This window comes from Lygodium microphyllum, chromosome 22 (assembly GCF_053477565.2).
Source record: "Lygodium microphyllum isolate KBCC chromosome 22, Lygodium_microphyllum_v1.1.10, whole genome shotgun sequence".
Lineage (NCBI taxonomy): Eukaryota > Viridiplantae > Streptophyta > Polypodiopsida > Schizaeales > Lygodiaceae > Lygodium > Lygodium microphyllum.
In genome coordinates this window covers 50,617,887-50,630,047 of record NC_141156.1, presented here as the reverse complement: position 1 = coordinate 50,630,047, position 12,161 = coordinate 50,617,887, and the positions used below count along the sequence as shown (strand labels likewise).

At 37.1% G+C, this 12,161-nt stretch overlaps 1 protein-coding gene across 2 annotated transcripts; it reads right to left on the bottom strand.

The window, feature by feature from the left end:
* Positions 1–1,758: 1,758 nt before the first annotated feature.
* On the bottom strand, positions 1,759–11,757 carry LOC148017138 (copalyl diphosphate synthase 1-like). 2 transcript variants are annotated; one of them, XM_087663057.1, is made up of 15 exons: positions 11,524–11,757; positions 11,250–11,435; positions 10,907–11,040; positions 9,563–9,869; positions 8,896–9,079; positions 8,446–8,663; positions 7,614–7,734; positions 4,981–5,093; positions 4,320–4,546; positions 3,948–4,060; positions 3,402–3,500; positions 3,065–3,280; positions 2,651–2,789; positions 2,314–2,559; positions 1,759–2,201 (listed from the first exon to the last, which is right to left on the bottom strand). In XM_087663057.1, the coding sequence occupies exons 1-15, from the start codon at positions 11,687–11,689 to the stop codon at positions 1,914–1,916; spliced, it is 2,757 nt and encodes a 918-aa protein (XP_087519183.1). In that variant the 5' UTR covers positions 11,690–11,757; the 3' UTR covers positions 1,759–1,913. The 2 variants fall into 2 exon arrangements, with proteins under 2 accessions (XP_087519183.1, XP_087519184.1); XM_087663058.1 differs by having other exon boundaries at positions 11,337–11,435.
* Positions 11,758–12,161: the final 404 nt, after the last annotated feature.

Genomic DNA, 12,161 nt, shown 5'->3' with positions numbered 1-12,161 from the left:
ATACTTCTCGAAGATGTGTAAATCAGATCTAGCTGAACAATTAGCTTGTATTTACGTGTGCTTGCGCCTGTGTTATTTGAAGAGGTATTGCTAGACATTTTAGCAAATGAACCGAGCAAGAATCTCACAGTGATAGGAAGCAAGTGCAACAAAAAGAATGGCGAAAGAGAATAGTGTGTAAAAAGAAAACGTGGGAGCAAACAAATGCGATTTTCATGCAAAAATCTCGAAAATACAAAATCTCTCAAGTTCCAAGACAAAAACGGCCGAAAAGGTGACCCCTGACCTGGATTAAAAGATGAGGGCAATTAATGACTGACCTCTTCAATGAACCAAATATTCTCTCATTAATCACATCTCGACAACCAAATTTAGAGGTTTCATTCTTCCTAAACCTCAACTAATTAGCAACTTAATCATTTTCTTACAAGTGCCTTTTTTGAAACATTTTTGGCCCTAATGGGAGGTGTTTGGAGCAAGTTTGTAGAGGTTGTGTGGGCTAGCAGCCATGGCAGCTTGCAGGAGGGAGAGAGAAGGAGGGATGGAGCGAAAAGTAGCTGGGGTTTTGCCCTCTTCCAACTCCTAGAACTCTATACTTGGTCTGGAACCCCTAAAATTTGCATTTCAAAAGAAGTGATGACCTACTATTTTAACCATTTTACCTCAAGATATGTCAGAGTCTCCAGCCATATCTCCTGCTTGCTCCAAAAAGTTGAGGTTGACTGCACTCCTTCTTGTTGTACATGTACCTACTCTCTGTACCTGTAAGCTGAGTAACTAGGGTTTTGGGGATTTGAAAAGGAAGAAAGGGGAAACAAGAAAAGGACCAAAGCCTAAAGCTCTTATACCACTTGTAATGAATGAAGCTGAGAGAAGAGAGAAGAAGAGCTGAAGAGAGAGAAAGAGAGCAAGAAGAAGAGGAAATAAGACTAGAAGAGGAGAGAAAGAGGGAGGAAGTTATAGAAGCTGGAGATGAAGGTGAAGAGTATGTTCTTGATAATAACTGGTTGCCTTAATCTAGGACTCTTACACCATATATACCTAGTCAATGTGACTAGGTGTCTAAACCCTAGTCGGTGTGTATCCCACTTGTTACACATCACTTACCTATTTTTGAGTTAGACTTCTTCGTTTGTTACTATCCTCTTATGTATCTTCCCTATCCCTCATATCTATAAAAGACATGGATAATGAAATATTTGGGAAAGTGATGGTTTGTAGTAGACTATTTTTGGGCTTAGAGACTATCTTAGAGATGAGAAGATGGGCCAAGGGTACTCGAGGTGTTTCCTTGCCTATATAAGGGTTTATGGCTCTTAGGATTATAAGCTTGGATTATTAGTATGATTGTCTCTTGGGTGCTCCTTGTTGAGAGCTCCGCTAGTTTTGTCTAGAGTTTCGTAGATGGATTTGGTTTTTCTTTCAATAGGTTAACTTGGCTATTAGCTAGAGAAAAAGTTAGTTAGATTTATTTTTATTACCTTCTAGGTCAAATTTGTACTAAGAATTACCTTACATGATTGTATCCCTTTTTGCAAATGGATTATGTTGGGCTTTGATCATACATGTTGGTTATCTTGGATACATGTTGATTCTTTCCATATGTAATGTTAGCATTCTTATGTAAATGTATGAATGAAAAATAGGAAATGCATATTGGGCCTTGACCATCCTACTTTGCAAAAGAAAATGATCAACATTAATATATTTTCTCAACTCTTTCTTTAATGTTGTGATCCAACTCAAATATGAACACTTCTTAAAGTCGATTGAGAATTTCATAATATTCTTTTTTTGGATAAAAATTTGCCTCATGAATGTGAGTCTATGTAAACTTTTTACAAATGTGACAAGGTAGTGGTAGCTATTGAAGAAACTGTACAAGGCAAAGAAAATGGTAGGTCAAAAATGCTTTATGGTACTTTGCTATATAGTATAGAATTTACATGTTGCACCATCTCCGTCAATGATGAGAATCCATCAGTTCTACTATAGAAGAAGTTCATTATTCTTGCTAAGTTGAGATGAATTTTCTTGCATGAGGTTGGGAGCTCTGTATCTCGTAGGTATTCCTCCATAAGTAATGTCATTGTTGTTTTAATCATATCTTGGAAGTAAATGATAGCTTCCTTTGGAGTTGACTTAGGATTATCCTTGAGGTAGATGTTGATACAAGAGATTTTCCCTTGGCTTGTTTCCCTCTGGAAAGCACTCAAAATGAAAATATTATTGAAAATAAACAATCCTCCAACAATTGTATTAGGCATATCAATAAATTTAATGTAATATCATGCTTTAGACTATCATACTAACCTTGTATCCTTGGATATCATTGTTCAACCTTCCCAGTTTGTTGACCAAGTCCATCATGTAAGCATAATCCTTATGCTTGATGATTGTATCTGATATTCTCTCACCTATAAAAAATAACGTGGGTTGCAAAATGGGCTCTAACGCTATGGAAGGTGTGGCAACCTCCATGTATTCACTCATTGATGGAGTGTAATGAGTTTGTGTCCACTTTGATTCAACCCATATATTGGTGATCCATCTTACCCACTACAAGTGTGCACACAATGTTAGTGTAAATCTAAAACTAAACATGACAAATGCTAAACATTTATATAAGTGGTGCATCTTGTGGCCTTACATCCTTTTGCAAATGAGAGCTAATGTCACACCCTTGAGCAACAAAAGCCTCTTGATTTATGGCATTCATAGTGTTGTACAAGCCCATAAACAATATCTTCATGTCTTGAGAGAAACCTCCTATTAATCTTGGATCCCATCTACAAATGAGGGAAAATGGGCATTTAGCTTTACTTGCACAATTTCTTAAGTAGTTTTTTTGGATGAGTGAATAATTTATGAAATACATAGTCAACATGGATGAGCTGATACATGTGCACAAAATCATAAGACTTACACAAGCTACATAATAGTAAAAAGTAAATGCTCCCAAGAACAAGTTGTGACCAAGTATTCCTTTATTTTTCATAATGATTATTTGAACAAAATATCATTCTCTATGCTCCAAACATAAGAAATAGCTTTGGGAACATACCTTTTTATTCCAATTAAGAATTCGGTGAGTTCCTTAAGGGATCCTTTAACATCAAAGAAGTCATCAATTATGGTTGTGAGCACACTACATCTGGCCCACACTAACCTAGCAGGGGCTAGTTCTGGTTCAAACATTGTAGCTGCTGCTGAAAAATAGCACTCCACAAGCTTTTGACGAGCAAATATAAGTTTATCAAATTGGCAATCTTTGTACCATCTATAAGGTCATCGAAAAAAAGTAATTAGTTTAACATATGATTGATGATCATTATCTTTCAAAGTATAAGGAACTTTCACAAAAACATAAAATCTCTTAATTAGAAAATTCTAAAAGTCACCTTTGAAGCTCCATGATTTCTTTTTGATGGAGTGTTTGACATAAGTTAAAGTCTGCTTTGGCTAGATTCAAGAATGCTTCATTATTCACAACAGGCATCCTGTAAACACCATGCATGTTGTGAAATTTGTGAATGAAAAGGAATCTCAACTTTCAAGTGAGTTTTCAAGTTAAAAATTGTATTCATAAATTAAATTCACAACAAAATTGAATAGCTTCTAATTCACTATGTTTTTAGAATATGATATTCCATTGTTACATTCTAAAGACCGAATAAAAGAATATAGTTCTTCCAAATGGATCAACTATCCAATTGTATAAACATTTATCATAATGATTATTGTTTTATTTAATTATTGTTCTCTTGTTGTAACAAACCTCTTTTATAATTGGCATATATATGTAATATTTTATAAGGTTTGCACAATTAGCACATACATTTAGAGAATTATTTTCATAAATTTATAATTAGAACTAGACAAAAAACAAGTTTGATAATAATGAGCACATGGTAATTACTAACCTAAAGAGAGATCTAGTGATTTACCTATACAATGATTTGCCAATCCATACATCATCCACCCCATAGTGATCAATATAGTTCCTTGTCTCAATTCGAGGAAGGCTTGCATGCCATGGGTAGTTGAGGGCATACTCTACCTTCAAGAAAATAATAGGTCTCAAAACCTCTAGATATTATACCTTTTGAAGATGTAATAATACAGTGCAAATCTACTTGAAGTGTAATGTAGTTTCAATGACAAACAAATGGTAGATCGCTTGTTGAACTTAATTCAAAATGGCAAACTTCCAAAAAGGTTGGTAACTATCTTGTAGCTTGTTGAATAGAATGTGCATTGTTGTTTGACTTAATTGCTGTTAGTCTTATGATGTTGTAATTAACAAAAAAGTCACTAACCTCTCCTTGTAATCCTCTTGAAATGATCCACTTGTCTTGGATTTGATTCTTTCTTCTTTTGGTCTCAAGGAAAGATTGTGTGAAGATTTGTGCTTCTTGAAGAATGGTTTCTCCTGGTATCATAGTGTAAGAGGCTCTATAAAGATTATACATGCCAGTGACGGCTTGGCTAGTTTGTCCTTCAAAGCAAAAAAATTGGTCTTCCTTTTTGAATCGCTTGAAAACATCTATTATCAAGAGATAAAGTCAACATATTACTTATTGATATTTAAGGAAACCTCTAATATGTGTTTAAAAATATTTTCTTGTTAGTCAAAAACTTGTTTTCATTTACTAATTAAATTCTTATTCACATTCATAGAGCTTATTGGTTTAAACTTTAGATCAGTTTTAAGCTTTGAAATTTTGCTTTTTAGAATACATCTAAAAATAGCTTCAAATGGTTCTTTGGTGTTATGAATTATTTTTAAAGAAGCTGCACTCATTTATTTTTAAATACATGGTGATTGTTTCCTTATAGCCTCAACCATATTAGACATGATGATCATTTTATCCTAACCTCTCATCAAAACAAGATTTTCCTAGAGCAGCTCCTTAATTAAGTATTACTTGCATCGTTTTAAATTGCTTCCTTAGAGACTCATATTGTAAAAAGGAGTACCTGCTGAGACATCATAACCATGAAGTCGAAGGAGGCGAAAGCCCATAGCAGTGTCATCCACATCATACACATTTGACTCACTTGCCCATGAGATACCATCTTTGGTCCAATATCTACCTCCATGTCAAAAGCAGTGAAAATAAGTTATAATCAAACCTCAAAGTTGGAGGATGTTATTTCCACATGAAAGTATATGGAAAGGATTATACAAGAAGAACACCAATTTTTAAAAGCTCAAATCACCTAGAAAAGGTAAGCATGAGAGTGGATACTTATAATGGCAAATGGGAATTGAAAGCTTAAGTGCTATAGAAAGATTCAAAAAGGTTTTTTTTTTTTTGGCTATTGGGAGTATAAATGTGCTCCTCTCTTGTTCTTGTTATGAAATTGATGCCATCTATAGTCACATCAATAGTGTACTTGGGGTGATCACTATTTTAAAGCATTTGAATACATGTGTGTGTGTGTGTGTGTGTGTGCACATGCATGAGTGCACACACACATGCATGAGTACACCTGATATATTTTTGGTAGGTATACATGTGCATGTACACAAGTGCGCACATGCATGAATATACACTTGGTGTAGGCTACAAATCCATCTCTTATGAGTTGTAAATAGGGTCACGTGACAAAAGAAAGGGACATGTTAAGAACTTTGCATACACATGTATGAATACATACTTAGTGTAGGCTACACATCCATCTCTAATGAGTTGTAAACATGGTAAAAAAATAAGGGACCCTTGGGATTTTTAGTTTATAGATAGGTAGGTGAATGTTTGGCTAATCAATGGTGGAGTTTAGACAATTATGCAAATGTTAAGAGAAAACCCTATTTTTGAGCTATTTTTGGGTGAATTTTAGGTGTAAATATGTACATTTTTTTACTTTTTTTGAGTTTTCAAGTCTTAAAAATTAGCTTGATGACCAAGGAAACCCCTGAAAAATAGCCTTTGGGCTAAAAGTCGCCCCTAATTTTTACCTTGGTGTTGTAAATAGGGTCATGTGACAAAAGAAAGGAATATGTTAACTTTGCTTAGTTTTCAATCCATTGAATTCCTTGAAAGTGTCAAGTTACTAGCCAAAAACTATAATGCCACCTTGAAAAGACTCCAAAAGTATGTGTTCTTAATTGTGCATAGTGGTCTAAAGGCAAAGAATCAAATTAATCAAACTCATTTAAGTTTATATTTGCCTATGTACTCATAATCAAGTCATGAAAATTTTCAAAAGGTAATAGCCTCTTCAATAATATTATCAAATGTTGAAAATTTCCAAAATATAATACCCTCTTTAATAATACATCATATTCATGAAATTTTTAGTAGGTGTACTATGATCATTCCCTTAGCTACCCTAATAGGTGGCCATCAATCTTAAAACCCAAGTGCCACTCTCTAGTAGTTACTATGCAAAAGCTACCCCTGTCACATGTGTTTAAGCCCCTCTATGCAAACCCCTTATATACATACTTGGTAATGTTGATACCCCAAATATGAAGAATTCCCAACTGTAATTTAAGGGTGATCTTTATGTGTACACCAAATTTTTACTTGAATTAAACTACTCTCGTACAAGTTAGATTATGAATGCAATATATTTGTAAGAAAATGACCACCTTGAGGTGTTGCAAAGAAAGAGAAGATGAAACTTTTGAGTTTTAATGTGATATAAACAACTCCAAGTTTCCTTAAACGTATACATTGTAGATTTTTAAACTCGATTCATGTGATCTCATTTCAAAAGCAAAAATCGAAAACTAACTGCACAAAATGGGCTTTCGAGCTTCATACGCATGTGAGCATCTTCTTATCACATTTGACGCCAAAATGGCAACAAAATTGGTAGGGTCCCTTAGGTCCCTAGATCCCAATGTGCTTTTTGGTTTGGAATTTCCATTTGACCACCAAAAAGGCAACAAAATGGGTAGGGCCACCTCGCAAGTTGCTCTTTTGATTTGGACTTTTGCTCACACACATATACAATGCTCTTTTGGGTATGCTTTTAATTGGTTCACAGACACCCATGTTTAGAGCGAGGACATGCCTATGCAAATTCTACTTGCACAAGTAAGTGTAATCAAATCTTTTAATGCATGTATAATTTACTTAACTACACTTAACTTTTATGTAATAACATTTGGAGTTGATAAAGAACCTCCACAAACAGCTAGAGTTAAAATGACCAAGTGATCATTCATTGGTAGGTTTTGTATTCTCTCTCATTGACTCTCCTTTCTCTCACTCCTCTCTCTCTCTCTCTCTCTCTCTAAATGGTTGCATGGTTGCAATAAAGCCGCTCTCGTGGTTGGGGGTGGTGCGGTCGAGGTTAAGTTTATGAGAGTGTGCTTGTGATACCTTTGTTTTAATTAATACACTTCAAAGCCAATAGACTTGGGTTTGGTGCAACTCTTAGAGGAAATGACTTTGGGGGTGGTAGGACCAACGGAAAGGTGACTTGGAAACATATCCGAGATTCCGGATTATATATATATATATATATATATATAGAGAGAGAGAGAGAGAGAGAGAGAGAGAGAGAGATTGATGGATTGATTCTCGCTCTCTCATAGGGTGGTAGCTACTAGCACACCTTGAGAGAGAGAGAGAGAGAGAGGGAGAGAGAGGCACCTGTATACATAGTCGAGGCACTGGCGGATCTCCTTTCTGAAGTAGCGTGACACTCCTAGCCTCTCCAATCGGTCCACCACCCACAAATGCTCGAACATGTCCACCGGATACACATTCGGCACTGCATATCCATCCATGTCACGTAACCCCTTCATTATCATCGCTAATTAATCCCATCCGATTATCTCTAATCCAGCTATCACACAAATCATCATCACCCCAACCTTTTGACTATCGTCGTAATTAATCATCATCCCATTCCTTCGAATATTTTGCAACATCATACCACTCAGCTAGTGCCGACGTCTAACTCACCATCGGTACCCTAAAAAGCTAGGCATTCTTCCCCTCTCTCTCTCTCTCTCTCTCATCTCCAGCATATGGCTTTTGCTCTTTACACCAAAACCATCAGGATTGATTAGACTCGTCTAAATACCAAGTGCTTTCCTCCTCGAGTACGGCATCATGTTTAGCCGCTTAATGAACAACCTTATTACATATCCTTTGCATATCGCCATTAGCACCTCTTTTGACCTTTAACATTGCAACCCTAAACATATCTTCTCATAGTACCTCCTTTTACCTTTTACTTGAAACTTAAAACCCTCACCATATCTCCTCATGATACCTCCCTTTTACCTTTCACCTAAACTCTAAAACATGTCTCCTCATTACATGTCCTTTCCAAATCACCATTGGTACCTCCCTCTACCTTTTGATTGAAGCCCTAATAAACGTATATCTCCTTAGTACTTCACAAGTGCTTCAATCCAAAAGAACAAGGCTAATATTACTAATGTCTCTATAATAGAATAACAATGTGTAGATTTACCTGCATCAATGAACTTGCTCAACAATGACTCTAGGTACTGTAGACACTTCTTGTCGCCTGTGTATTTCAAGGCACACGCTGTAGAAGCTGGGGAAAACAAGAAGGAGCCATTCTTGGCTTGCAACTTTAGGAGCCTATTCCAATCCACAATCTTGTGAAGACCTTCTAGTGAGTGTAACAAGGTTGTTGGATAGCTGTGAAGCACTTCCATAGGAATCCTGAGTTTGAAAAAGAAAGCAGAACATCATCGGTAACTTAAATGGAAGTATTGTTTTAATTGATCACAAATGAGACTCAATTCAATCTTGCTTTAAATTATTAACAACCAAAAAATGGTATGATGCTAACTCTAAGATTATGTATACTATGCCATGCATAATAGAAGTGAGTTAGTTGTGCAAAACATATTGTCTATTCAAGCCACATTTACTTTTGTAATGATTTTCTCACCTCTTGAGCTTATTTTCTCTCTCACTTCTTATTCTTTTCAATGCATCCACATCATAGGGGAGATCCAAGCCAAGCTCCTTTGCATCATCTAAGAGTGGAGGGAACACCACCTCAAATCCAATGGGCATATAATCATCCGCTTCTGCCTCCATGTTTGCAATGTTTCCTCGTATGAACTTCAAACCTGACATGAGGAAAACACGTATAAACAAGCTTGACTCATTTATCCATTCCAATATACAACCATTCAACTACAAATTATAGATATGTTGTACAAGCTTTGTTTAATTTTGTTGCTTATAATGAGACAAGCATCACTTTGTTTATATAAGACAATTTGTGTATAGTAAAGAAAGCACATACTGAACAAATACCAATATGGATTTTGTAGGACAATTTATATGTATTTTCACCATGTTGTTGCCTAAAGTGAGACAAGATTTACTTTATACATTTATAAAACCTCTCTCACACACTATAGTTGCACTTGAAAAAGAACGTACCATTTAACTTTTATCGTAATAGTTTTAGAGTTAGTACCACATGGCTATAACTTTATGTGCAAAATAAATGTTTATTTTTCTATGTTAGTCCATGCAATGTTTTGAATAGTGTGGGAAAATTGAAATTTTTGAATCAATTTTTGATAGTAGTCATGCATATGCACCTTTGTTGATATTGGCTTCACCCATGCTCCAAGTTTTGAGAGCTACCACACAGGCCAATGTGCTACAGACTCTATCGTAGGCCAAGAATATCTCTTTGTCGCCCCATGATCCATCGGGAAGTTGGTTCTTTAGAATCCAATCAACGCATTGTGGGAATTGTGGTTTGCTAGAATCATCCAAAGAAGGCACCATGGCCACCCAAGCTGTGTCATATGCTGATATTGTTATCTCACCTAACTTCATAGATTGAAACATGCCTTTGATTGTTTCAATCCATTCTTGCATTTTCCCAACATCGTAGCCAACCTGTTAATAAAAGAAATTTCCCCAAAGGTGAGGTTTGAGAAACTAACACTAAAGCATGGGTATCAAACGTTTAATATTATTTTGCTAGTTTTGTGAATATAAGTCGATTAGCGATGGTGAAACTACTACCATTCATTGGGTTACTATTGTACGATTTATTGAATGCTACATTTGGCATTTATTGCTATGGTGAAACTACTACCATTCATTGGGTTACTATTGTATGCTTTATTGAATGCTACATTTGACACTTATTGCTATGTAGTTGCCAAGTCTAAAGTGTGTTTATCTAATGGTACTCGATTGCCATGTAGTTGCAAATTATTATTTGTTGGTGCTTAATGGTAGTTGCATAAATTTGTATTGAGTTCAAATAGATTTCTGCATTATTAACTTATATATATGCATTTGATTGCCCATAGTCCATGTGTAAGTTCGTTTTACATTTTGATGCCGCCTTTAGTTTGTGAGCTAAGGATTCAATCAATCAAGTTAGATGTAGTATTGAAGAACATAGATAAGGTTAATGTCAATTCTTGTATGTGAGTGTTGAAGAATGGGGCATACTTTCCCAAAGTTTTAAATGTGGCGGATGGATACTATGGAATATGGTAGTGAAGATCAACTAAAGTAAGTAAGAAATAACATTGGTTATGTGTAATGGATGACTTGAAAGAAAGGAGACCTTGAATAGTGATAGGATTATGGGAAGGGCACTATTTTAAGAGCTCAAATTCCAAAGTAAGATAGGCAAACAATTGAAAGAGTGTGTAGAATCTACTTTTAGGAGATCAAAGATAATAAAGGATAGACAATGAACTAATATAGAGCACCGGGAAGGACTAGAGCCTAGACCATACACTAGTGAAAAGGAAGTAAATTCCCAATGGCTAGACATAGTGAATGTAGGTGGTGATGGTTAAGGACAAATTTAATTACAGCAGACTTATCTGTTAAGGTGATCAGGGACATTGATTGATGGGATTAATGATTAATTAATGTATACTACCGATCATGATAACGGCGATGATAATTACGTGGTGGCCGGGGGGTGGCGGGGGCTTATCGAGGGGAGGCAAGGCGACGGCTTGGAGGGCAGCTGCGGCAGCAGACGATCCATCGACGGCGTAAGGATTGTTGATGTAGAGAGAGGCGTCGAGGCCGGCGACAGCTGATAGAATAATTTAGAGAGAGAGCAAAGAAAAATCACAGTCAAATTACTGCACAACAGAGCAATTAAGAGATTGATCAATCCATCCCCCATGAATTAATTAATTGCAGCTCATGCCCAAAACGGTATAATGAGGATTATCAAGAAATCTGCCAGAGTTATACAATTGTGAATGAATTTGGCACGTGATGTATGGTACTGGTTATTACCGGTTGCTGCATGCGTGGGGGCAGCGGGGCGAGTGGTGATGGAGGAGGAGTATTGATAGTTAGAGGCAGTACTGGTGGGAGCTGTACCAGTAGTGTTGAAGAGCAGCTGCTTGTTGCTGGTACTGGGTGATGATGATGATGATGATGATGATGATCCGCCGGTTGAAGGGGTGACCGGGTGATGGTCTGATGCAGGAGGAGGGGCGCAGGGTGTTAGAATTAAGAATATAAGAGAGAGAGAGAGAGAGAGAGAGAGAGAGAGAGAGAGAGATACCATTGGAGAGCTCGCTTCTGCTCGCGTATGAAGGGAATAATACTCTCCCATGTTGCGAGCTGTATTGGAGCACTGATCGCAAGCTCTGCAGCGAATAAGCAGAAGGAGAAGAGGAAGATGAGAAGGCCGAGAGGTCGAGCGCCGTGATATGAGCAGCCGCAGCCATGATCAGTCTCTTCTTTGTGTCTGGTTGAATAAGCAGAGAGAGAGAGAGAGAGAGAGAGAGAGAGAGAGACCTGCCGCCTCTGATGCGGAAAGCGGAATTAAATAGAGAGAGAGAGAGAGAGAGAAGCGCTGAAGGCTCGCCACAGTCTCTCTCTCTCTCTCGGCCGAACTCGGCCGTGCCCGCCCTTGAGAGAGAGGCCGTAACACGACAAAAAAGGTATATTTTCTTTCCGGTTTTCTCCTTTTTCCTCAACTTCCCGAACCCACCGATTCCCTTTTCTCATCCATTTATTCCTATTTTCCCCAAAAATCCCCTCCTAATCGCGGCACCTCCATCCCCCGCGTCCCGCCAAACCCCCCTCCCCCTCCCCCCCCCCCCCCCCCCCCCCACCAAAAAACAAGTTTATTATGCAAAACCCTCAAGCATTTCTATTTGGCAACAGTTCGTCATAATAAATAAATACGCCTTCAGA